General features: G+C 41.7%; 1 protein-coding gene across 1 annotated transcript in view; it reads right to left on the bottom strand.

The window, feature by feature from the left end:
- The window catches only part of LOC128695928 (uncharacterized), a 111,055-nt gene extending 83,331 nt beyond the window's left edge, over positions 1-27,724 (bottom strand). Inside the window, exons 1-3 of the mRNA XM_070092825.1 lie at positions 27,588-27,724; positions 26,271-26,311; positions 17,926-18,354 (exon numbers count right to left, since the gene is read on the bottom strand). Of these exons, the coding sequence (XP_069948926.1) occupies positions 17,926-18,354; positions 26,271-26,311; positions 27,588-27,593 (476 nt within the window). The 5' untranslated portion in view covers positions 27,594-27,724. The remainder of the gene's footprint in view (positions 1-17,925; positions 18,355-26,270; positions 26,312-27,587) is intronic.
- Positions 27,725-27,983: the final 259 nt, after the last annotated feature.

Raw genomic sequence — 27,983 nt, 5'->3', positions numbered from 1 at the left:
TAGAATTTGAGGTAAGCAGGCTGAAGCAAGTCTCAGGGGCAGTGACCAGAGAAGACACAGCATATGAAGCTGAGAGGATGAACAGGAAGGAAGGAGATATGAATTATGATAAGGTCATATCAGCCTGCAAAGAAGGGTCAGGGAGTAAAAGGAAAGAGCAGCTGGGTGCAGATAGAGAGGGAGATAAGTCGAATGCTGAGGCACAGCCATGCTACCAAGAGCCACTGGAAAAAATCAAGGGAGAAAATGACCATATACAGACAGGAACCAGAGTCACAGAGGGAGAGGCAATGGGAGGAGGAAAGGGCAAAATCAGTGTTTATCCGGGAGAGAGAGGAAAAGACACACTGAAAGATGGCAGGAAGAAAGAAAGGAGATTGGGAAAATCATCACGGAAATAGGGGGAGAAGACATGGACGAGATTGTAAATTTTCAGAGAATAGGGGGGTACGTGAAGGGGAGAAACCGACCGATCAAGCTGATTCTCAGGACAGAAACAGTGAGGAACAGGATCCTCCAAGAGAAACCAAGGTTGAAAAACTCAGAAGAGTACAAGAAGGTGTTCCTAGACAGAGACAGAACACAGAGAGACAGCAGCTGAGGGAGAGGACAAAAAAGCGAAAGGAGATAGGAAAGGAAAAAAGGATGGAACCAGCAGAGGTCAGTCAGAGCAGAACAGAGAAACAAGGACAAACACACACACAACTATCCTCAGAACCCCACAACCTATCGCACCATCCCAACACAAACTACAATCCATACCCACAGCTTCCACCCAACCCCCAATCATAGAATCCCACAGTATGCTACCAGGTCTCCCACCCCCACAGGCCCCCCAAACCACAGTATTGGAAAGGAAACTGAAGGTATGGTACACAAACGCTGATGGAATAACAAACAAGTGGGAGGAGTGGCACGAAAGAGTCAAAGAGACATCACCGGACATCATAGCACTCACAGAAACCAAGCTTACAGGTATGATAACAGATGCCATCTTTCCAACGGGATACCAGATCCTGAGGAAAGACAGAAGGAACAGGGGGGGGATGGAGGAGTGGCACTGCTGATCAAACACTGTTGGTATTTTGATGAGCTGGAGAGAGGAGACAGCGGAGAAGAAAGTGATTACATAGCGGGAATGCTTCACTCTGGAGGTCCCAAGGGGGTAATTGCAGTGATGTATAACCCACCACAGAACAGCAGGAGACCAGGGCATGAGTATGACGAGAGAAATAGAGCAATGGTTGACACACTGGCTGCAGTGGCCAGAAGAGCTCATGCATGCAGGGCAAAGTTCCAGATCATGGGTGACTTTAACCACAAGGAGATCCACTGGGAGAACTTGGAGCCACATGGGGGCCAAGATACATGGAGGGCTAAGATGATGGAGGTGGTACTGGAAAACTTCATGTACCAACACGTAAGGGACACTACAAGAGAGAGAGGAGAGGATGAGCCAGCAAGACTGGACTTAGTATTCACCTTGAGCAGTGCAGATATTGAGGACATCACATATGAAAGACCCCTTGGGGCCAGCGATCATGTGGTTTTGAGCTTCGAATACACAGTTGAGCTACAAATGGAGGGGGAAGCAGGAAGGCCAGGACAAATGAAACCAAACTACAGGAAAGGGGACTACACGGGAATGAGGAACTTCCTGAACGAGGTTCAGTGGGACAGAGAACTGGCAGGGAAACCAGTTAATGAGATGATGTAATATGTAGCGACAATGTGCAAGGAGGCTGAAGAGAGGTTTGTACCCAAGGGAAACAGGAATACTGAAAAAGCCAGGATGAGCCCATGGTTCACCAAAGGTGCAAGGAGGCAACAACCAAGTGTGCTAGGGAATGGAAGAAATATAGAAGGCAAAGGACCCAGGAGAATAAGGAGCAGTCGTAGAGCCAGAAACGAATATGCACAGATAAGAAGGGAGGCCCAACGACAGTATGAAAACGACATAGCAGCAAAAGCCAAATCTGACCCGAAGCTGTTATACAGCCACATCAGGAGGAAAACAACAGTCAAGGACCAGGTAATCAGGCTAAGGAAGGAAGGAGGAGAGACAAGAAATGACCATGAAGTATGTGAGGAACTCAACAAGAGATTCAAAGAAGTGTTCACAGAGGAGACAGAAGGGGCTCCAGAGGGACGGAGAGGTGTGGCACATCACCAGGTGCTGGACATGGTACACACAACTGAGGAAGAAGTGAAGAGGCTTCTGAGTGAGCTAGATACCTCAAAGGCAATGGGGCCAGATAACATCTCTCCATGGGTCCTGAGAGAGGGAGCAGAGGCGCTATGTGTACCCCTAACAACAATATTCAATACATCTATCGAAACAGGGAGATTGCCTGAGGCATGGAAGACAGCAAATGTAGTCCCAATCTTTAAAAAAGGAGACAGACATGAAGCACTAAACTACAGACCAGTGTCACTGACATGTATAGTATGCAATGTCATGTAGAAGATTATCAGGAGAAGAGTGGTGGAACACCTAGAAAGGAATGATCTCATCAACAGCACCCAACATGGTTTCAGGGACGGGAAATCCTGTGTCACAAACCTACTGGAGTTCTATGACAAGGTGACAGCAGTAAGACAAGAGAGAGAGGGGTGGGTGGATTGCATTTTCTTGGACTGCAAGAAGGCGTTTGACACAGTACCACACAAGAGATTAGTGCAAAAACTGGAGGACCAAGCAGGGATAACAGGGAAGGCACTACAATGGATCAGGGAATAATTGTCAGGAAGACAGCAGCGAGTCATGGTACGTGGCGAGGTGTCAGAGTGGGCACCTGTGACCAGCAGGGTCCCACAGGGGTCAGTCCTAGGACCAGTGCTGTTTCTGGTATTTGTGAACGACATGACAGAAGGAATAAACTCTGAGGTGTCACTGTTTGCAGATGATGTGAAGTTGATGAGAAGAATTCATTCGATCGAAGACCAGGCAGAACTACAAAGGGATCTGGACAGGCTGCAGACCTGGTCCAGCAATTGGCTCCTGGAGTTCAATCCCACCAAGTGCAAAGTCATGAAGATTGGGAAGGGCAAAGAAGACTGCAGACGGAGTACAATCTAGGGGGCCAGAGACTACAAACCTCACTCAAGGAAAAAGATCTTGGGGTGAGTATAACACCAGGCACATCTCCTGAAGTGCACATCAACCAAATAACTGCTGCAGCATATGGGCGCCTGGCAAACCTCAGAACAGCATTCCGGCATCTTAATAAGGAGTCGTTCAGGACCCTGTACACCATGTACGTTAGGCCCATATTGGAGTATGCGGCACCAGTTTGGAGCCCACACCTAGCCAAGCATGTACAGAAACTAGAGAAAGTGCCAAGGTTTTTCACAAGACTAGTCCCAGAGCTAAGGGGTATGGCCTACGAGGAGAGGTTAAGGGAAATCAACCTGACGACACTGGAGGACAGGAGAGATAGGGGGGACATGATAACGACATACAAAATACTGAGAGGAATTGACAAGGTGGACAAAAACAGGATGTTCCAGAGATTGGACACAGTAACAGTTGGAAGCTGAAGACACAGATGAATCACAGGGATGTTAGGAAGTATTTCTTCAGCCACAGAGTAGTCAGTAAGTGGAATAGTTTGGGAAGCGATGTAGTGGAGGCAGGATCCATACATAGCTTTAAGCAGAGGTATGATAAAGCTCACGGCTCAGGGAGAGTGACCTAGTAGCGATCAGTGAAGAGGCGGGGCCAGGAGCTCGGACTCGACCCCCGCAACCTCAACTAGGTGAGTACAACTAGGTGAGTACACACACACTATGGGCGATTCTGACCCCACCCCCTTCATCAAAAACCCCACCCACACCACAAACCCTCATAGGCCCCCACCAGGGCTCCCCCTCCAACCCCAATATTCTCCCAGGACCACAGTAATAGAAAAGAAGCTGAAGATTTGGTACACGAACGCGGACAGAATAACGAATAAGTATGAGGAGTGGCACGAAAGAATCAGTGAGAAATCCCCAGACATCATAGTAGTCACAGAAACGAAACTCACTGAGACAATAACAGATGCAATCTTCCCACCGGGATATCAGATCCTGAGAAAAGATAAGAGGAGTAGAGGGGGAGGAGGGGTTGCACTGCTCATAAAAACCGATGGGGATTTGAGGAAATGGAAGGCATGGACGAGATTGGAGAAAGGGACTAGATAGGTACAGTTCAGTCTGGGAAACATAAAGGAGTCACTGGAGTGATGTGTAACCCACCACAGAACTGCAGGAGGCCAAGAGAGGAGTATGAAGAAAATAACAGAGCGATGGTTGACACACTGACTGAGGTGGCCAAAAGAGCTCACTCGAGCAGAGCAAAGTTACTGGTTATGGGCGATTTCAGCCTCAGGGAGATCGACTGGGAAAACCTGGAACCACATGGGGGTCCCGAAACATGGAGAACCAAGATGATGGATGTGGTACTGGAAAACCTCATGCATCAACATGTCAGGGACACTACCAGAGAGAGAGGGGAAGATGAACCAGCAAGGCTGGACCTTGTGTTCACCCTGAGCAGTTCAAACATAGAGGACATCACTTAGGAGAGGCCCCTTTGAGCTAGTGACCACGTGGTTCTGAGTTTTGAATATATAGTAGAGTTACAAGTGGAGAGGGTAACAGGAATTGAATTGGAAAAGCCAAATTATAAAAGGGGGGACTACACAGGTATGAGAAACTTCCTGTCGGAGGTTCAGTGGGACAGAGAACTGGTAGGAAAGTCAGTAAACGAGATGATGGAATATGTAGCAACAAAATGCAAGGAGGCAGAGGAAAAGTTTGTTCCCAAGGGCAATAGAAATAATGGGAAGACCAAAGAGAGTCCTTGGTTTACCTGAAGGTGTAGGTCGGCAAAAACTAAGTGCACCAGAGAATGGAAAAGGTACAGGAGGCAAAGGACCCAGGAAAATAAAGAGATTAGTCGAAGAGCCAGAAACGAGTATGCACAGGTAAGGAGGGAGGCCCAGCGACAGTAAGAAAACGACATAGTATCGAAAGTCAAGTGTTCAGTGGTCAGTCGTCACGTGAGGTCACAGACCCTGAGCTGCTTTGGGGATTAGCGTGGACGGTTACAAAGCATGGCTTGCTTCTGCAGTGTTTTAAAAACTGAGTTTGGAGAGTTGAAGGAGGAGGTCTTGCTTCTCCAGGAGGAGATTAGGAGGCTGAAGGTCCACCTCAATGGGCCTGGGAGAGAGTGTGAGGTGGTTGGAGATGTGGGGAATGAGGCTTCTAGCAGTGAGGTGCAGTCTGTCTCTCACTGTGAGGAGGCTGTAGGTGGGGAGGTAGCAACGGGTACCAGCAGTGAGGTGCAGCCCAGCACCTGCTACAAGTGGCGAGTTGTTCACAGTAATGGGAGGCGCATCAGAGTAAGGAAAGTTAAGAGTGAAGATCTGAAGGTAGGAAATCGCTTCTCTGTTCTCCAGGATGAATGTACTTCAGTGGCCAGTGAAGGTAAGGGTACTACTGCCCCTGCTAATGAAGGTAAGCGCATTCTTGTGGTTGGTGACTCTCAGGTAAGATATGTTGACCGTGCTTTTTGTAATAGGAATAAGAAGATGAGAGATAGAGTGTGCTTCCCTGGAGCTGGTGTTGGGGACATTGTCAACAGACTGGATAATATCATGTCAGGTAATGGGAACAAGCCCATTATCTGTCTCAGTGCTGGTGGAAATGATATTGGGAAGGGTAGGAGAGAAGAGCTGCTAGATAAGTACAGGTCAGCTATAGATTTCATTAAGTCTAAGGGAGGGATCCCAATCATATGTAGCATCTTGCCTAGAAGGGGAGTAGGAAATGAATGGTTGTCTAGGGCAATTGGTGTAAATTGCTGGCTAGACAGATACTGCAAGGAACTTGCAATCCCATTCATTGACAACTGGAACAACTTTTATGGCAAACATGATATGTATGCAAGGGATGGGGTTCATCTCTCTGGGGCAGGGGTGGTAGCACTTGCAGACTCGATTGAGAAGGCCATTGGTGAAATGCCTATGATTTTAAACTGATGGAAGATAGAGGTATGGGTGTGTGTGGGAAACAAGCAGGTTGCAACACTAGGGTTGGAAACAGTAAATGTATAAAAGGCATTCAGCATGAAGTTATAAATAAAGACAATAGAACAGGTCAGAAAACAAAGGGGGACAGCAGAGGGCAGCAAGGGACTAGCTCCCTTAAGGTTTACTATACTAATAGCAGGAGTGTTAGAAATAAGATAGATGAGCTAAGATTAATTGCAAGTGCAGGAAACATAGATATTATTGCTATAACAGAGACCTGGCTCAATCTGAAAGATAGAGAGATGCCATCTGAATGTCACATACAAGGCTATAAATTATTCCACACTGACAGGGTCAACAGGAAAGGTGGTGGAGTAGCGATGTATGTCAGAGACAATTTAAATTGTTGTGTTAGACAAGATATTAAATTAGAAGCGTCAGCCACTGAATCTGTTTGGTTACAGCTTCTCGAGGGCCGAGAAAAACTAATTTTGGGTGTGATTTACAGGGCCCCAAATCTTGATAGGGAGTGCAGTAAACTTCTATGGGACGAAATTCGTAAGGCATCTACATACGAAAATGTTGTGCTAATGGGAGATTTCAACTATAGACAGATTGATTGGAGCAATTTGACAGGAAATTTAGAGTCGGGTGACTTTCTTGATACGATCCAGGATTGTTTTTTAAAACAGTTTGTGACAGAGCCAACTAGGGGAAATAACCTCCTTGACTTGGTTCTTGCCAGTAGGGAAACACTAATTAATAATCTTGAGGTTAATGATGAGCTTGGGGAGAGTGATCACAAATCACTCAGTTTTAACATATCATGGAATTCCCCTAATAATGGCAATCAAGTCTCCGTCCCTGACTTTCGCTTGGCTGATTTCATAGGACTGAAAAATTACTTAGGTGGGCTGAACTGGAATGACCTGACTAGGGGTCAGGTAGGTGGTGATGGTTGCCGATATGATGCTTTCCAGGGCATAGTTCTAGCTGCTCAGTCAAATTATGTTCCAAATAGGGAAATCAGATCAAACAAAAATGATCCTAAATGGATGAACAATAGATTAAAATATCTGATTGGTCAAAAGAGAGGCATATATAGGCAAATCAAAAGAGGAGAGGGGCAATTAAGAAATCGATATATTCAGTTAAAGAGAGAAATAAAAAAGGGAATTAGAAAAGCAAAAAGAGATTATGAGGTTAAAGTTGCAAGAGAATCGAAGACTAACCCAAAAGGATTCTTTCAGGTATACAGAAGTAAGATCAGGGACAAGATAGGCCCACTCAAAAGTTCCTCGGGTCAGCTCACTGACAGTGATAAGGAAATGTGTAGAATTTTTAACACATACTTCCTCTCAGTTTTTACACAGGAGGATACCAGTGATATTCCAGTAATGATAAATTATGTAGAACAGGACGATAATAAACTGTGCACTATTAGGGTCACAAGTGACATGGTCCTTAGGCAAATAGATAAATTAAAACCTAACAAATCCCCAGGCCCTGATGAACTGTATGCAAGGGTTCTAAAGGAATGTAAAGAGGAGCTTAGCACACCTTTGGCTAATCTTTTCAACATATCACTACAAACTGGCATGGTGCCAGATAAGTGGAAAATGGCAAATGTGATACCTATTTTCAAAACAGGTGACAGGTCCTTAGCTTCGAACTATAGACCAATAAGCCTAACCTCCATAGTGGGAAAATTTATGGAATCAATAATTGCCGAGGCAGTTCGTAGCCACCTTGAAAAGCATAAATTAATCAACGAATCTCAGCATGGTTTTACAAAGGGACGTTCCTGCCTTACGAATTTATTAACTTTTTTCACTAAGGTATTTGAGGAGGTAGATCATGGTAACGAATATGATATTGTGTATATGGACTTCAGTAAGGCTTTTGACAGGGTCCCACATCAGAGACTATTGAGGAAAATTAAAGCACATGGAATAGGAGGAGAAATTTTTTCCTGGATAGAGGCATGGTTGACAAATAGGCAGCAGAGAGTTTGCATAAATGGGGAGAAATCAGAGTGGGGAAGCAGTGTTGGGCCCCCTGCTGTTCACAATCTACATAAACGACATAGATGAGGGCATAAAGAGCGACATCGGCAAGTTTGCCGATGACACCAAAATAGGCCGTCGAATTCATTCTGACGAGGACATTCGAGCACTCCAGGAAGATTTGAATAGACTGATGCAGTGGTCGGAGAAGTGGCAGATGCAGTTTAATATAGACAAATGCAAAGTTCTAAATGTTGGACAGGACAATAACCATGCCACATATAAACTAAATAATGTAGATCTTAATATTACGGATTGCGAAAAAGATTTAGGAGTTCTGGTTAGCAGTAATCTGAAACCAAGACAACAGTGCATAAGTGTTCGCAATAAAGCTAATAGAATCCTTGGCTTCATATCAAGAAGCATAAATAATAGGAGTCCTCAGGTTGTTCTTCAACTCTATACATCCTTGGTTAGGCCTCATTTAGATTATGCTGCACAGTTTTGGTCACCGTATTACAGAATGGATATAAATTCTCTGGAAAATGTACAAAGGAGGATGACAAAGATGATCCCATGTATCAGAAACCTTCCCTATGAGGATAGACTAAGGGCCCTGAAACTGCACTCTCTAGAAAGACGTAGAATTAGGGGGGATATGATTGAGGTTTATAAGTGGAAGACAGGAATAAATAAAGGGGATGTAAATAGTGTGCTGATAATATCTAGCCTAGACAGGACTCGCAGCAATGGTTTTAAGTTGGAAAAATTCAGATTCAGGAGGGATATAGGAAAGTACTGGTTTGGTAATAGAGTTGTGGATGAGTGGAACAAACTCCCAAGTACCGTTATAGAGGCCAGAACGTTGTGTAGCTTTAAAAATAGGTTGGATAAATACATGAGTAGATGTGGGTGGGTGTGAGTTAGACCTGATAGCTTGTGCTAACGGGTCGGTTGCCGTGTTCCTCCCTTGAGTCAATGTGACCTGACCTGACTAGGTTGGGTGCATTGGCTTAAGCCGGTAGGGACTTGGACCTGCCTCGCATGGGCCAGTAGGCCTTCTGCAGTGTTCCTTCGTTCTTATGTTCTTATGTTCTTAAGTCTGACCCGAAACTGCTGTATAGCCACATTAGGAGGAAAACAGCAGTCGAAGACCAGGTGATCAGGCTAAAAAAAGGTGGGGAACTCACAAGAAACGATCAAGAGGTATGTGAGGAGCTCAACATGAGATTTAAGGAAGTATTTACAGTGGAGACAGGAAGGCTTCTGGGAGGATAGAACAAAGGAAACCAGCAAGGAATATTCCAACAAGTGTTGGATGACATACAACTGAAGAGGTGAAGAAGCTGCTAAGGGACATTGATACCTCAAAGGCAATGGAACCAGACATCTCCCCATGGGTCCTTAGAGAGGGAGTGGATATGCTGTGTGCCACTAACCACAATCTTCAACACATCCCTTGAAACTGGGCAACTACCTGAGGTATGGAAGACAGCAAATGTAGTTCCCATTTTTTAAAAAAGGAGACAGAGAAGAGGCACTAAACTATAGACCAGTGTCACTGACATGTATAGTATGCAATGTCATGGAGACGATTATCAGGAGGAGAATGATGGAGCACCTGGAACAGAACAAGATTATAAACGACAACCAGCACTGATTTACAGAAGGCAAATCCTGTGTCACAAACCTTCTGTAGTTTTATGATAAAGTAGCAGAAGTAAGACACGAGAGAGAGGGGTGGGTTGATTGCATCTTCTTGGACTGCAAGGCCTTTGACACAGTTTCTCACAAGAGATTAGTGTAGAAGCTTGTATAACAGGAAGGGCACTGCAATAGATCAGAGAATACCTGTCAGGGAGGCAACAAGAAGTCATGGTACGTGATGAGGTATGACAGTGGGCACCTGTGACGAGCGGGGTCCCACAGGGGTCAGTCCTAGGACCAGTGCTATTTCTGTTATATGTGAATGACATGATGGAAGGGTTAGATTCAGAGGTGTCCCTGTTCGCAGATGATGTGAAGTTAATGAGAATTAAATCAGATGAAGATCAGGCAGGACTTCAAAGAGACCTGGATAGATTGGACACCTGGTCCAGCAACTGGCTTCTCGAATTTAACCCCGCCAAATGTAAAGTCATGAAGATCGGGGAAGGGCACAGAAGACAGCAGATGGAGTATAGGCTAGGTGGCCAAAGACTGCAAACCTCGCTCAAGGAGAAAGATCTTGGGATGAGTATAACACCGAGCACATCTCTGAAATCACACATCAACCAGATAACTGCTGCAGCATATGGACGCCTGGCAAACCTGAGAAAAGCATTCCAATACCTAAGTAAGGAACCATTCAAGACACTGTACACCGTGTACGTCAGACCCATACTGGAGTATGCAGCACCTCTTTGGAACCCACACTTGATCAAGCACATCAAGAAATTAGAAAAAGTGCAAGTTTGCAACAAGATTAGTTCCAGAGCTAAGGGGATGTCCTATGAAGAAAGGTTAAGGGAAATCGGCCTGGCGACACTGGAGGACAGGAGGGTTAGGGGAGACATGATAACGACATACAAAATACTGCGTGGAATAGACAAGGTGGACAGACAGGATGTTCCAGAGAGGGGACACAGAAGCAAGGGGTCACAGTTGGAAGTTGAAGACCCAGATGAGTCAAAGGGATGTTAGGAAGTATTTCTTCAGTCATAGAGTAGTCAGGAAGTGGAATAGCCTAGCACATGAGGTAGTGGAGGCAGGAACTATACATAGCTTTAAGATGAGGTATGATAAAGCTCATGGAGCAGGGAGAGTGAGGAACTAGCACACTCAGTGAAGAGACGGGGCCAAGAGCTGAGTATCGACCCCTGCAACCACAATTAGGCGAGTACACACACAACACACTGTACTCACTGCCCCCACCCACCTCATCACAAACTCCACCTTCACAGGTTTGGTATATGAATGTGGATGGAATAACAAATGTGAAGAGTGGCATGATAGAATCAAGGAGACATCCCCAGACATCATAGTACTCACAGAAACGAAACTCACTGAGATAACAGATGCAATCTTTCCACCCGGATATCTCATCCTGAGGAAAGATAGAGGAAGCAGAGGGGAGTGGGGATTTGAAGGAATGGGCGAAAGGGACAACATAGTAGGAACAATTCAATCTAGGGGCCCTAAGGTGGTAATTACAGTGATGTACAAAAATTAAGTGCCCTAGAGAATGGGAAAAGTATAGAAGACAAAGGACCCAGGAAAATAGAGATTAGTCGAAGAGCCAGAAACGAGTATGCAAAGATAAAAAGTGAGGCCCAGCGATAGTACGAAGATGACATAGCATCAAAAGTCAAATCTGACCTGAAGCTGTTGTATAGCCACATCAGGAGGAAAACAACAGTCAAAGAGCAGGTAATTAGGTTGAGGGAGGAAGGTGGGAAGTTCACAAGAAACGACCAAGAAGTATGTGAGGAGCTCAACATGAGATTTAAAGAAGTATTTACAGTGGAGACAGGAAGGACTCTGGGAAGTCAGAATAAGAGGGTACACCAACAAAGGATACACAAGCAAGTGCTGGATGAAATACTCAGAGCCGAGGAGGTGAAGAAGCTGCTACGTGAACTTGATACCTGAAAGGCGGCGGGACCGAACATCTCTCTCTGGGTCCTGAGATAGGAAGGAGAGGTGCTATGTGTACCACTAACAATCTTCAACACATCTATTGAAACTGGGCAACTACCTGAGGTAAGGAAGACGACAAATGTAGTCCAAATTTTTAAGAAAGGAGACAGACACGAGGCATTAAACTACAGACTAGTGTCACTGATGTGCATAGTATGCAAAGTCATGGAGAAGATTATCAGGAGAGTGGTAGAGTTCCTAGAAAGGAGCAAGATTATAAATGACAACCATCACGGTTTCAGGGAGGGGAAATCCTGTGTCACAAACCTGGAGTTTTATGACAAGGTAACGGAGGTAAAACATGGGAGAGAGTGGGGTGGGTAGATTGCATTTTCTTGGACTGCAAGAAGACCTTCGACATAGTTCCTTACAAGAGATTAGTGCAAAAGCTACAGAATCAGGCATGCATAACAGGAAAGGCACTGCAGTGGATCTGAGAATAACTTGTCAGAGAGGCAACGAGGAGTCATGGTACGTGACGAGGTGTCCGAGTGGGTGCCTGTGACGAGTGGGGTTATATAGGGACCAGTGTTGTTTTTCGTATATGTAAATGACATGACGGAAGAGATAGACTCAGAAGTGTCCCTCTTTGCAGATGATGTGAAGTTAATGAGAATTAAATCGGATGAAGACCAGACAGGACTACATAAGGACCTGGACAGGCTGCAAGCCTGGTCCAGCAACTGGCTCCTGGAATTTAACCCCACCAAATGCAAAGTCATGAAGATTGGGGGAGGACAAAGAAGACCGCACACAGAGTGTAGACCAGGTGGCCAAAGACTGCAAACCTCACTCAAGGAAAAGAATTTTTGGGTGAGTACAATACTGAGTACATCTCCTGAGGCACACATCAACCAAATAACTGCTTCAAGATATGGGCGCCTAGCAAACATTAAAATAGCACTTCGACACCTTGGCAAGGAATCGTTAATGACTCTACACCGTGTACGTCAGGTTTACATTGGATTATGCGGCACCAGTACAGAACCCACACCTGGTCAAGCACGTCAAGAAAGTAGAGAAAGTGCAAAGGTTTGCAAGAAGACTAGTCCCGAAGAAAGGTTAAGGGAAATCGACCTGACAACAGTGGAGGGCTGGAGAGATCAGGGGGTCATGATAACGACATTCAAAATGCTGAGAGGAATTGAGAAAGTGGATAGGGACGGAATGTTTCCGAGATGGGACACAGCAACAAGGGGTCGTAACTGGAGGTTGAAAACTCAGACGAGTCACAGGGATGTTAGGAAGTTTTTCTTCAGCCATAGAGTTGTCAGGAAGTGCAATAAGCTGCCGAGTGATGTAGTGGGGGCAGGAACCATACATAGCTTTAAGGGAAGATATGATAAAGCTCAAGGAGCAGGGAGAGAGTAGACCTAGTGGTGACAGTGAAGATGAGTGGCCAGGAACTGTGAATTAATCCCTGCAACCACAAATAGGTAAAACACACACACACACAAATACATTACATATACCCAAGGTAAGTTGTAATGAACCAGTTAATACCTGGAGTTTACCTGGAGAGAGTTCCGGGGGTCAACGCCCCCGCGGCCCGGTCTGTGACCAGGCCTCCTGGTGGATCAGAGCCTGATCAACCAGGCTGTTACTGCTGGCTGCACGCAAACCAACGTACGAGCCACAGCCCGGCTGGTCAGGAACCGACTTTAGGTGCTTGTCCAGTGCCAGCTTGAAGACTGCCAGGGGTCTGTTGGTAATCCCCCTTATGTATGCTGGGAGGCAGTTGAACAGTCTCGGGCCCCTGACACTTAACAAAAGAATGGAAGAGGACTTGAACCGTGGTCCATGCAGACCCAGCGCTGTACCATTCACCGCAAAACAAGAAGTCAGGAAAGCAGGAAGTGCTGAGTGTTATGAATACGTTAGTAATTTCATGAATATTTTCATTTGAATACTGTCGTATTCCCTAAGTTTAGGGTTATAATGTGACAGTGTGTATAACAGGAAATGCATAACACTGGGCAGACTCGAGGACTTGCTCATGAGAAGGTAGATGGCGTCAAGGGCCTCTAGACTGCTGGTTCTTCTTCTATTTTCCTTGTGAATGGAAATAAATCCTCATCATTTTGTAGATCTAATTCATATTTTTAGAAAAATTGACAGAAAAAAATATAAATAACACGAATTAAAGATGACACAAAATTCATATCTAAGTCAAAGCTTAGATATGTAAATATACATGAGCAACAAGAAAGTAGTATAGATTTGTGCGTGACGAGGCAGACTGACTCTGATCCAGAGTGATCAGTGGTTACGTGATCACTCGCAAAAATATAAGACTGTCACCACCCTCACTTATAGAGACACCCATGGTATAAGAGGCTATATAAGCCCTGATAAATGAGACACTTTTGACATATTTGGGTATCTTTATTCTGGAAACGTTTCGCCACTCAGTTGCTTCTTCAGTCCAATGCAGAAAAAGGTGGAAGAAGAGGAGTTTGAGGTAATCAGTCTATCAGCCTTGCGTCGATGTGTCCAGCCCATCGATGTTGACAAAATTACAGTATATTCGCAGAGATGGGACTTACAAGCCCCATCTCCGTGATGCTACTAAACAGAAAACTATTAATGTTACTAATTTGCCCGAAATGCTCTGCATTTCGTGCAAATTAAGTCAATTTTATCCCCAGAATGCGACCCACACCAGTCGACTAATACCCAGGTACCTATTTTACTGCTAGGTGAACAGGGACAGCAGATGTTTTAACCTAACGTTTCCACTCGTACTGGAGATCAAACCACAGCCCTTAGTGTGTGAGCTGAGTGCACTTGCAATCAAGGATTATGACTGCCTCTGTATGAAGACTTCTGACAACTGCTCTGATAACAAGGCAGCAAAATGTGTTGCCAAATTCCTCTTTCTTTTTCAGGGCACAAAGGGCCAAATTCCTCTTTCTTTTTCAGGGCACAAAGGGATGCACCAAAGAAGAACTGTTAAATTTTGTTGGAATCAGACCAGCTATGAAGTTATTGATTAACCTTGTGATCTTCTATAGAAGAATCTCTGAAGTCTCCACCAGAATTTAAATAACTATCACTTAAATACTGGGATCTTATACTAGTGTAGTCCCTAGTACATCAAGATGAGAACTATATGCAATGGAACCTCAAATTTCGAACGTATCACTTACTGAACTTTTCGAGAATAGAATGCTTTTTTCAAACCAACTTTGTCCCTATTATCGAACTCGCCCCTATTTTCGAACCACCGGGTACCGGACCTGTCCGGCAGCCCGCTCTGTCTGCATCCCCACGCAGGCGTCATGAGCCAGTCTGGTTTTGTTGATGCCTGAGTGAACACTAACCTATGCTCTCATTCAAACATTTTACGATTATTTCATTGTGTTTAGTGCTTGTGGGACTGTGAAATGGGCCCAAAGAAACCTGCTAGTGGTACCCCTGTGGTAAAGAAAGTGAGAAACACCATAGACGTGAAGAAGGAAATAATACAGAAGTATGAGAGTAGTGTGAGACTTGTTGAGCTTGCCAGAATGTACAGAGGACTGTGAACAGTTATTTTGTGAGAGAGAAACAGACTACTGTGGACAGTTATTTTGTGAGACAGAAACAGAGGACTGTAGAGTTATTTTGTGAGACAGAAACATAGGACTGTGGACAGTTATTTTGTAAGACAGAAACAGAGGACTGTGGACAGTTATTTTGTGAGACAGAAACAGAGGACTGTAGACAGTTATTTTGTGAGACAGAAACAGAGGACTGTAGAGAGTTATTTTGTGAGACAGAAACAGAGGACTGTAGACAGTTATTTTGTGAGACAGAAACAGAGGACTGTAGACAGTTATTTTGTGAGACAGGGGTCCAGTGACTCAAGCTAGTCCTAGTGGCATTAAAATACAGAGAAGGGAAGTAACCCCACAGAAGGCTTTGATACCCGAAGTCCTCATGGAGGGGGATTCTCCTTCCAAACAATAACCCCAACTTCCTCTCTCCTCCTCCCTATCTTCCAGATGCCATCACCAATCTTCAATAAAGGTAAGTAAAAATGTTATTTTATATGTTTATTTAAATTTATTAATACATAATTGAACATTATAGTATTTGTTGTGTGTATGTAAAACTATAATCTCTATAAAATGTATTTTTTGTGGATATTTTTGGGTTTCTGGAACGGATTAATTGTATTTCCATTATTTCTAATGGGAAATATTGCTTCGCTTTTCAGACTTTTCGAATTTGGAACTAACTCCTGGAACGGATTAAGTTCGATATTTGAGGTTCCACAGTACTGTGTGGCATGCTAAGAGTCTTACATTTTATTCGGTGTATGTCTTCTGGACCAGTGAACCAGGTGCTAAGGGTATACCTTGGTTCAACCAGTCAATCACAAGGAAGCCCATCAAAATTGTGAAGCAATGTGGTACACTTGTGAATCAACTTTGGCAGATTTACCTCCTAGTCTGGTCGCAACGGTTCTCACCGTGTCTCTTGCTTGCATTTGCCGTATTGTACATATCTGCTTTATATAATGTACATACCTGATTATTATTTGGAGAAGAAAATGTAAGTATTTACTCTACTGCCTTTTTGTCCACTCCTGCGTGGTTATCATGCTACAACTAGGTGTGCAGATCATTAGACTCTATTTCACCTTATACAAGAGTCCAGTATGTGTGTACTCAGCCAGTCTCAGTGACAGTCTGCTCCCAGCCACGTGAGAAAATGTAACATCAACTCGTCTGGAGTCAAATTCTCACCTAAATGGTTCCTTATCGCCAAAGTAGCAGGGAGGCCCTTTGCGGCTGCACCAACCTTACTGCCAATTTGGCTGGTACACGAGAATACAAGTAATGTTGGGATGTACCGCAAGCAACAACTGGGAAGGCAAATCAAGGTTTAAACGTATTCCTGACTCGTTTTTCTTTCATAATAACAATTCTAGTATCGTTAAACTTCTTTTTTAAGTATATTAAAACCCGAATGCTAAGAAAAAATTGGTCTTTACTGATATATTTCTGTTTGGTAAAAAATACTATGTAATTTATTCATACAACTTTTGTAATGTATCAGGTTCATTCCAGCATTTATTATTATTAAGCAAGAAAGAGAAAACAGAAATAAAAATTAAATATGCATTGAGCGAAAGGCAGTGTTATTATACATCTCTCGTTATTTATGGTATAAAACACGAATACGTCTTGTAAATAGGCGGTGTGGGAATACCTGATGGTTGTCGGTATGGCAATATTTTTAAAACACAGTACGGGTGGGGTTAGAAGCCATGGCAAGTGAGTCATAAAACTCCAGGCCAGTACGTTAGCTACTGGGCCAGTTGGCTACAAAAAGATTCATCCAAACAGGTATATTTATAAACCATAGGGACGTTAACCACTGTGACCACAAATGCAAGTTATTACAGATGAATTTTATGGCAGCCAGCTGGTCCAGTGGCTTACACACTGGTCTGGAGACTTACGACTCACTTGCCATGAGTTCTAACCCCACCCGTACCCTGGTTTGTTTGCTATTGTGTTATTACGATTTCGTGAGTAACTGAAATATTTTTCCTCTTGCCACCAGAATGCAGCACTTCCTGCATCGTCTTGTGTCTGTAACTTATGACCAGAATGTAGACTGTTTTCTGAGAGCCTTGAAAAGTGTACGAGTATACAGCCTCATGTGTATTGACTTCTGCACACTTAATAGTGGGTAGACTGTATTTACACCCAGCTTTGATGCCTCAGTCAGCTCATAATATGCAATGATTGAATAAACTTAGTTTCTGATTGCCTTGTTGATGTCTTCTCGCTGCATTTTGTGGATTTAGTCTTTGACTGGATGGTATCCACACATAAATGAACTGTGTGAACTCTTGATCGTAGTCTAATGAGTTGTTCATCTTGATACTTATTCGCATCTTAAGAATTTTGTATGATTTATCTTTTATACGATTAGAGATGAACTTTGAATGATTATCAAGTCTGGTTTGGTTAACTTACATACAGGTTGGTGAACTTATTATCAGACGGTACTCCAGTAATGTGCAATAATGTGATTATTATTTCTTATTGAATGTGTACATGCATTTACAAGTTTTTATTCAGCCAAGAAGTGTGTGTTTTACTCTTCTTGTTTACTAAAACTCTAAATAAAGAAGAGCGCGATTTCTGGCTTAAATCCGTGAAATAATTTGTCTTAACACAGCCTCCTTCCTATCGTCTAATATTTATGCACATACAATCACATACCTGAAAAGTGAAGGTAAGAGGCTGCAGCTTCCTTCCTTATTCACCTTGTGTAAGAAATCCACAGGCAAGTTCGGGTGACGTTTAATCAAATATTCCTTAGTACTTAAGTTGAACAGAGGTAACGCCAAGTCCAGCTGCTGTACTGTGTGTGAGTGGCTCCTCCTCATTTTCATTTTGCAATCGCATTTCTGAGGCAATTGAGTCATTTTCGTGAGATCTATTGTCTCGGCCTCTTCCGCAGCAAACCCGGTACTCCCGTTCATTGTCACTGATGAGGGTTCCTCTGGAGATGAGGGTAAGATGTTTGAAAAGTGAGAATGGCTGTCTGAGTATGCCAGCCAGACTTGTTTCGTAGCGAGTGGAACAATGTTGTCAAACTTGTAGCACCAGATGAAAATGGCGATAATGATCAGAACCACAAGTTGAGACCTGCGGGGAACGTCTTCATTAGTAACAGCGCAGAAACACATTACACGCGCAGACAAGGTCATACACTAACCCAGAAGGAAAAGCATTGGTGAATTTTGTTCCCTAATTAATTCTCACAAAAAAAAAAGAGTTAACATTTCCATTATGAAACAAGCAAGCAAAAAGATGATTATATTGCTGGGTCATGTGAGTGGAGAGGCTAGTTGCAGCAGCGTCTCTTCGGGTCAGACAGATTTTCCATGAAATGTTGTTGTTCTCAGTGAATCTGAATAACCTTAATAGGCTTTTTTTTCTACACAGATCAATTTTACTTGCTAAGAGCTGTTATCCTACCTCAGTTTATTTCAAACTCAGCATTATCTAAGGTATACTGCCACCCCCAGGATACTACCCAGAGCAGTCGACTGTTCCGCCTTTTACTGCGTTACGTAAATAAATGTCCTGGCTCATAGGGGTCACAACCTGCCTAGTCTAGGGGCATAAACCACATAAACCAACCTAGGGCCAAGCTTATTCCTTCATACAAATTACTAAGTAAATAGTCAATATTTATATTAACTAGGAGGAAGGGCACAAAAACTCACCTATATATATATATATATATATATATATATATATATATATATATATATATATATATATATATATATATATATATATATATATATAATATATATACATATGTATATATATATATATATATAATGTGCCGAATATGTAAAACTGGTCAATTAGCAAGAACTCATTTAAAATTAAGTCCTTTCTGGAATTTTCTCTTATACGTTTAAAGATATATTATTTTCATTAATATTAATATAAAAAATTTTGATTTTGCACCAAAAGAATCTTAGAAAACTTACCTAACCTTATTATAACAAGAGCAATTTATTTTAGCCTAACCCAACTAAATATATTTTAAATACGTTTACAATAATTTAATACTAAACAAACACAATCAAATATATTTTTCTCGCTAGGTTCAGAATGATTTTGGCGAAATTATTGCATACACAAATTTTCACTTGCCCTATATGGCAAGATGAGCTTTGATATTTAAGCCAAGATCGCAGATTCTGCCTATTCGGCACGACATATATATATATATATATTAATAGTAAATTAACGTATACGACGTACAAGCTACTCTGCATACAAAGTCACCAAACACCATTACACCTTTACTCAGTTCTCACATTAGCACACTGCTACTAGTGGTTATAAAACATAAACACTTATAAACAGGGAGACTCCATGACCCCCCACCCTTCTGCCGGCCTCTTAGCCTGCAGGCAAAACATTACAAGAGTACTCTCCCCAAAACTTAAACAGGCCTATCCTCAGTCTAGGGCCTTACATATATACACGAGAGCACCAAAACCAATAAAATAACCTATGGCCTAAACTATTCCACAAACACCAAACCGAGAAGTGTTTCTCCAGCCGCCACTATTCTCATACTGACTCAAAAAACACACCTTTCCTTACTCTTCACGACTAATACGCGTCTGGTTTAAGAACAAATCCCGTAAACTGACATTATATGTATGGGGCGTTTTTTATACATATATTTTACAATACAATGCGTAATATCGACTAACACCCGGGTACCTACTTACTGCTAGATGAACAAGGGCAGCAAGTGTAAGGAAACATGCCCAACGTTTCAACCCGGCCGAGAACCGAACCACGGACACTTGGTATGTGAGCCGAGCGCGATATCATCCAAGCCACAGAACACCTATAGTTGTTAAATGATACCTCACGGTAGAGCGACCACTGGCTTGCTTACGTAATACTTTATTCTCGAGGAAGTGCTAAACCCTGATTAGTCGTATTGAAATCCTTAAAAATACGAGGTAATCAAACCTTGATCCAAGGAATGGAAATGTAACACCAGTTCCTTGATTCTCTAGGTCCTTCGCTTGCATCGTCACCCCACCCCCCGCTCCCCCCTTGGTATGCAACGTACTTAAGCCTGTTCAGATACAAATGCCGATATCAGCATTATCAAACACCAAGTTGATAAGATCACTTAACAGATCATAAACCTGTTGCAGGGAAGGAAGTAAGGCATCATGCATGCATCGGCAAAATGACAAGACTGCTGAGAACATGAGCCGGTTCATGAGATTCATTCTTCGTATTGATATACAATGATATAGCGTGACCCACCACGTAGGTCTTGTTGAAATTAACGTCGGAGAATCTCAAGAGGTATCACACAACTACTGCAGAAAATAAATTTTATTATTATTATTATTATTATTATTATTATTATTATTATTATTATACTTGTGTCATCACAATGCTTGTGGACTTTAAGAATGCCGATGAGGGAGTCCAAGCGTAGCAACACAGTGTTTAGAATCAACACTTATCGCTACCAGTAACACAGAATACAGGTAGTACAATAGCACAGAATACAGGGAATACCATAGCACAGAATACAGGGAGTACCATAGCACAGAATACAGGGAATACCATAGCACAGAATACAGGGAATATCATAGTACAGAATACAGGGAGTACCATAGCACAGAATGCAGGGAATACCATAGCACAGAATGCAGGGAGTACCATAGCACAGAATGCAGGGAGTACCATAGCACAGAAAACAGGGAGTACCATAGCACAGAATACAGGGAGTACCATAGCACAGAATGCAGGGAGTACCATAGCACAGAATGCAGGGAGTACCATAGCACAGAATACAGGGAGTACCATAACACAGAATACAGGGAGTACCATAGCACAGAATACAGGGAGTATCATAGCACAGAATGCAGGGAGTACCATAGCACAGAATACAGGGAGTACCATAGCACATAATGCAGGGAGTACCATAGCACAGAATACAGGGAGTACCATAGCACAGAATACAGGGAGTACCATAGCACAGAATACAGGGAGTACCATAGCACAGAATACAGGGAGTACCATAGCACAGAATACAGGGAGTACCATAGCACAGAATGCAGGGAGTACCATAGCACAGAATGCAGGGAGTACCATAGCACAGAATGCAGGGAGTACCATAGCACAGAATGCAGGGAGTATCATAGCACATAATGCAGGGAGTACCATAGCACAGAATACAGGGAGTATCATAGCACAGAATGCAGGGAGTACCATAGCACAGAATGCAGGGAGTACCATAGCACAGAATGCAGGGAGTACCATAGCACAGAATGCAGGGAGTACCATAGCACAGAATGCAGGGAGTATCATAGCACATAATGCAGGGAGTACCATAGCACAGAATGCAGGGAGTACCATAGCACAGAATGCAGGGAATAGCACAGAATACACGGAATTCATCATATGCAAAATTCAAGCACAACGTATTTTATCATTAGCGGAACACTGCCATATTTTAGCCTCGCCCATTACCCTCTCAACTTACATGACAGCGACTATCACCTAACTTCCTGCACTATATAAACTCACTGTCTATTGATCTCTGTACTGGGCTGAAGGAGCCCCTGGTGGGCAAAACGTACTGACTCGCGAAATCGTAATGACACGATTGCAAACAAACCATACCGCGGGTGGGGCTTGAACCCGCGGTAGAGAGTCGTAAAGCTCGTCTGTAAAAACTTGCATTTGTGGTCATAGTGGTGCCTATACTAACCTTCCTATGGTGTATAATTATACCTAGTTGGATGAATCTTATTGTAGCCAGCTAGCCCAGTGGCTAATGCGTCCGTCTGGAGTTTTACAACTCTCCCACGGGTTCAAGCCCCACCCGTGGTATATGTAGAAAATTTTGGATTTTCCTAAATTCAGCATGGGTAAATTTGAATAATATAATAATCGTGTAATAAAATGTGAAACTGATTTGACCCTTTCAAGAAATTTCGAGTGAGGGGGTGGAGAACAGCTACTAAGTGATGCCGGGGAGGAGATGCCACATTGAATTTATTGTGTAAATACTGGACTTAATTGTGCAATGTAATCCAGCATCTTCCAAGGCCAAATTGGGGTGTTTCGGCCTGAATTTGCAATAGGAAGCCGTGTTAATGTTCCTGCTGAAGAATTGGGATAGGAAATTTGTGGGACCTCAAGAACTGCGTGTGAATGGCGGATCACTCACAGGGAAGTGCACCATTAGTCCTTGCATTTAGATTACTAGCTGGCCAGTGTAGGTGTTATGAAGGTGTTGTGGTGTGATCCATCTACAGTAATTAAATGGTAAGTGTTAATACCAATTATATTTCGCATACCCAACAAGCCTAATCCTATGCAGTCCACACAACTTTAATATTATAATTATTAATTTAATGGCAGGTCTAGCTTTTTATGAGAGTGAAGAAGTGGGTAGTCGAGGGAGTCACAGTTCATTGACCTATTATGAATAAATCTCACTTACCTCACACAAATTACTTGCAGGTAATAATTCAGGTAATACCCTGTAAGTCTCTTGCAGGTGATTTGCTCAGATAATTTTCCAAAGTATGGTTTATTTCGGGTATTGATATGTCATAAACTTTAGATTTTATATCATGAATATTTGTTGCTGCCATACTCATTGTTTCCTCCTGACTTAAAGCGGTAGCTATGTGACTATTTCTTAGATTCCTGTAGCGAGTGGTATATAAAAAATGTATAGTCTTCCTTGATCGCTCACTTTGATCATGTCCCTGTTGACGTGAAGACCTAAAACATTGTTTTTAGGTATTTTGATGTATAAACACCACCTGCCAAATACTTGTTCATCAATGTCGCTGACTCTGGCAAGGAAATTAACAATCTTCACTGACACATCATTGGTCAGTTTCAGGAATGCGGTCTAATTTTTGTCATATACAGATCCGGAATGGCGGCCACTGAGTGCTCTTTTAATCAAGACAAAGATTAATCGAATTCAAACGAACAAATGAAGCATGATTCGTGGCTTCAGTTGCTGTGAGATCACCAACATTTTGAAAGTGGATTTTCAGTTTCACCCCCCCCCCCCTTCATGTACTGTCCATGCAACTAATGTTTTTAATTATTTTGTTTTAATCTGTATTATCTGGGACTCAATTCCCATAATACAGATTTGATGTCGATTTTTTTTTTTACTCGAGAACGGCAAACAGCTCATGGTCCATTACACTCGTCTACCTTAACCACGCTCTTTCACTTGCTTATGGCACTGGGCATCAACATATTTTCATTACCGGTAGGAGTGAATTAAGATACGTATAAGTTTGCCCCAAATTCCTGCATCAACTACAGCTAATTCTTTACTTATACGTAGGATGTTGTCTAGGTGTTGTTGAAGGAGTTCACCTCGACAATCTGAAGGTTATTGGTTTCTTAGAGAATGGACAACGCTCAGTTACCTCAAACCTGGTTTAGCTCTTATTTTTTATTATAATATCTCCAGCCTGAAAACAAATAACACTATGTTATTCTGTCTTCAGTAGTAATGATGCTGATATAACTTATTTATTAGACTTTTAATTAATTATTGTGATATATTTAGTGACCAGTTAAGACGAATTTATTGTTTTATATATGTCGTGCCGAATATGTAAAACTGGTCAATTAGCAAGAACTCATTTAAAATTAAGTTCTTTCCAAAATTTCCTCTTATACGTTTAAAGATATATCTTTTTCATTGATGTTAATGTAAAAATTTACAATTTTGCACCAAAAGAATCTTAGAAAACTTACCTAACCTTATTATAACAAGAGCAATTTCTTTTAGCCTAACCCAACTAAGTATATTTTAGATTTGTTTACAATAATTTAATACTAAACCAACCCAGTGAAATATATTTTTTTTCGTTAGGCTCAGAATGATTTTGGCGAAATTATTGCATACACAAATTTTCACTTGTCCTATATGGCAAGATGAGTGTTGCTATTTAAGCCAAGATCGCAAGTTCTGCCTATTCGGCACGACATATATATATATATATATATTTATATATATGTATATATATATATATATATATATATATATATATATATATATATATATATATATATATATATATGATTTATGTTCAAGAACAAGAACATCTTTATATTTCTTGACGTAACTGAGAGAGGCAGTTGTGCATACAGGCGACTAATACTAACAGCCTGATCGATCAGCTAAGCCTCTGGGAGTCTTGGTCTGGGATCTTGTGGTAGAAGAGATGATGCCTGAAATTGACTACAGGTAAGCAGACGGCGGCCACCAATGAACTCGGTGGACTTCATTCTTATAGCGTGAGAGAGCTAGCTAGACAAAGTATGATGACTCTCGTGACCAAGAATCAGCACTGGAAAAAATGGAAGAGAAGTGCGAACCTGAGGTAGAAAAGTTATTGGCATAAAGGTTTTAGAACGAGACACGAAGGTATGCAAGCATTCTAAGACAGTCAAGCGGATTACTGTTTAACGAGCTTTCAGCAGTAAACATCTGACTGCAATTTCTTGTGTCCATGATAGATCTTCGTTGTATGTTTGCGCATCTCAACTGTTGTTTATCTTTTATATCTTACTTCATTTTTGGCGTTGTTGTATGTTATAAGTAGTTACTTTTTATTGATGGACGATAGTCTAACCTATCTTAACCTGGCCTAACCTCACCACATTTCGCATGATATGTAATCAGTCCCTCGGCCAAGGCTGAGGGACTGATTACATATTAGGTAATCAGGTAATCAGTCCCTCAGCCAAGGCTGAGGGACTGATTACCTCATCTTTTGTATATAGCTCCACCTCACGTTATATCCTTGTATTGATAAAGCCACTGGATGGCGAAATGTCTACAAATAAAGATACCTAGATGTTGTACGCTTGTCTAATTCTTTATATTGTCGGTATTATATAACATTCATGTACAATCAGAGAAGAGGTTGTAAAATCGACAAGCTGATAAAAAAGACACTATAGAATAATGCAAACCTTTGGTGAGACTAAACAAAGGTTTCCATTCTGACCAATATTTTATTATTATTTCTTATGCATGGTTCCGTGAACAACAATCGCTGTCAATATGTGCGGTGTTGAAAATATGTTGAAAATAGTATATAATAGCGACAAGTTGCAGTGTAAGACACCTGTGCAACAACTGGGTATCTTTATTGTTGACTGAAAAGTTTCGCCTATTTAGTAGGCTTCTTCAGTCAAACAAAGAGTCAGTAGACTTAGTAGGGAAGTAAACATGATGTAAATAGTCAATCAGCCTTTGAGAAATAGTTTTGAGGTGGTCAGTCCCTCAGCCTTGAGAAAAGTTCAGATACTTAGTCTGGAATAATGTGAAGCTGAAGCAAAAGAATGGAGTGAAGATGAGTGAAGGCCTCAGGAGTGAAAATACTGCTTCCACAACACTCCTTCGATCTGGAGAGAAGAAAGATCATCCACAGAGAACACTGATTACGAAAGTTCAAAATAATTCGAAAACGACTGCAAGATAGAGACGTTATGAACTGGTTGCCAGGTGAGGACTTGTGTATCTCCACAAGTCGTTTTAAGTTTCAGTTTCCTACTTGCGGGTTATTTGTGTACGAGTTTGACAAGATCTGAACAGGCAACTGCTGCTGCAGTTGCTGCCGAGATGATGTGAGTATCAGAGATGAAGCAGCTACAGCATTACCACATCTAGTACGTCGTCATATGAACATATTATAATGCCATGAAGAGTTAACTAATATCACCAATTTAATATGTCCCTTGGCTAGGTTGGTAACATACTCGGCTCACACACACGAGTGTCCGTGGTTCGATCTCCGACACAGGTGGAAACAGGGTATGTTTCCTTTCGCCTGTTGCCCCTGTTCACCTAGCAGTAAAAAGGTACCTATTGTGGGTGGCATCCCTGAGGGCGGTAGTATACCTCAGGGCTGAGCTTTGAAATGAGCTGAGGTTGGATAACAACTTAGTCTGCAAAATTGATCTGTGTAAAAACAAAATAATCAGTAACAGAAAACTCTTACCTGATGTTCTTCAAGAAGATCATCTTCAAACAAAAGTTCAACTGAAAATAAACAAGAAAACGAATCAAGGAAACTTTAAAAGACTTGAATGGGAGGTAATCAGATTTGAACCAAAGGGGAGAGTTTATCAAATCCCTTGGTTCAACAGCCCTTTAACAGAATAAAGGCAGCCACTCTGAAGGGAACAGATCTGCAGGAAGGAATTGAGAGACGAAGGATAAAATCTGTGGAGAAATGTGAATAATTCTTGCAAAAAGATGATTAAAATGAGGATAATATATAGAAAGGATAATTATAATGAGAATGATGAATGCAATAATTACAGACTAATAATTAGGGTAATGGTTACTAAAATATTAACTGTATTCCAAAAAAAAAAAAAAAAAAAAAAAAGTCCAGTGAAGGGCATGGACGCACTGCAAGAGGAGAAGACTATTGTACATTTTAGTAAACTGAAAGGTCTTCTGTGACAGGAACTGGCTGGCGTCGCTACACTACCTTACTATGACAAAACTTCCCCTCATTCCTCCTGTTGCTAATCTTGCAACATTGCAAAGCTCCTGATGACTTGTGAAAGCACTTAAGCTGAAGATTTCCATCCCCCATGGCTTGTCTTGTATGAAGTTCGCCTGTCTGCGATTGTATCTATATATATATATATATATATATATATATATATATATATATATATATATATATATATATATATATATATATATATATATATATATATATATATATGAATGTATGTATGTAGGATTGGGCGGCCCTGTGGGTTAAGACGTCATGTGGTTCTAGCTCACCATGAGATGGGCCAGTACAACATTGGTTCGGGTCCTTGGCTAATGCAGTGATGTTATTGATCAATACCACTAATATATATATATATATATATATATATATATATATATATATATATATATATATATATATATATATATATATATATATATATCATTTACCAAACTGCGGCAGGCCACCATTCGACCCCACGACACATTGTTCAGCCTCACTAGACAACACAACGTACGTGTCGCCTTATCCACTCCGCCATCGATCCAATAAACAACATGATCCTAGGATTGATGTCGGAGTGGATAAGGTGACACGTACGTTGTGCTGTCTCTTGAGGCGAGACAATGTGTCGTGGGGTCGAACCCTGGCCTGCCGCAGTTTGGTAAATGATTCAATACCACTTGTTTCGTGGTTTCATTGCTATTATATATATATATATATATATATATATATATATATATATATATATATATATATATATATATATATATATATATATATATATATATAATTATAAAATACCCTCATTCCACTTTTGATTGAAGGCCAAATATATGTAATGATTCGCTGCTGTTGTCGTTATTGTTGTTGAAGTTGGAGGAGGTAGTTGAGCTGGTGGTGAAGAGGTTGGATTCTCCTCGCCCACACTCTCTGTAACCAAAATCTGTTATGTTGTACAAGAAGTAAAAAGAATAAAAAACATGAAACAGAATTCTCCTATACATTGAAATAATAATAATAATAATAATAATAATAATAATAATAATAATAATAATAATACAATTAAAATAACCCTCAGAAGACTGTTCTCACTTGTCACTCGTCGTCTTCTCTTCATCTTTTGCTGTTTTTCGTCCTGGCATCGCCAGGTCTTATTCTCTATTTTATTCTTTTTCTTTGGGCAAACCTCACATTTGT

This window comes from Cherax quadricarinatus, chromosome 41 (assembly GCF_038502225.1).
Source record: "Cherax quadricarinatus isolate ZL_2023a chromosome 41, ASM3850222v1, whole genome shotgun sequence".
Classification (NCBI taxonomy): domain Eukaryota; kingdom Metazoa; phylum Arthropoda; class Malacostraca; order Decapoda; family Parastacidae; genus Cherax; species Cherax quadricarinatus.
This window is presented reverse-complemented; position numbering and strand designations above follow the sequence as displayed.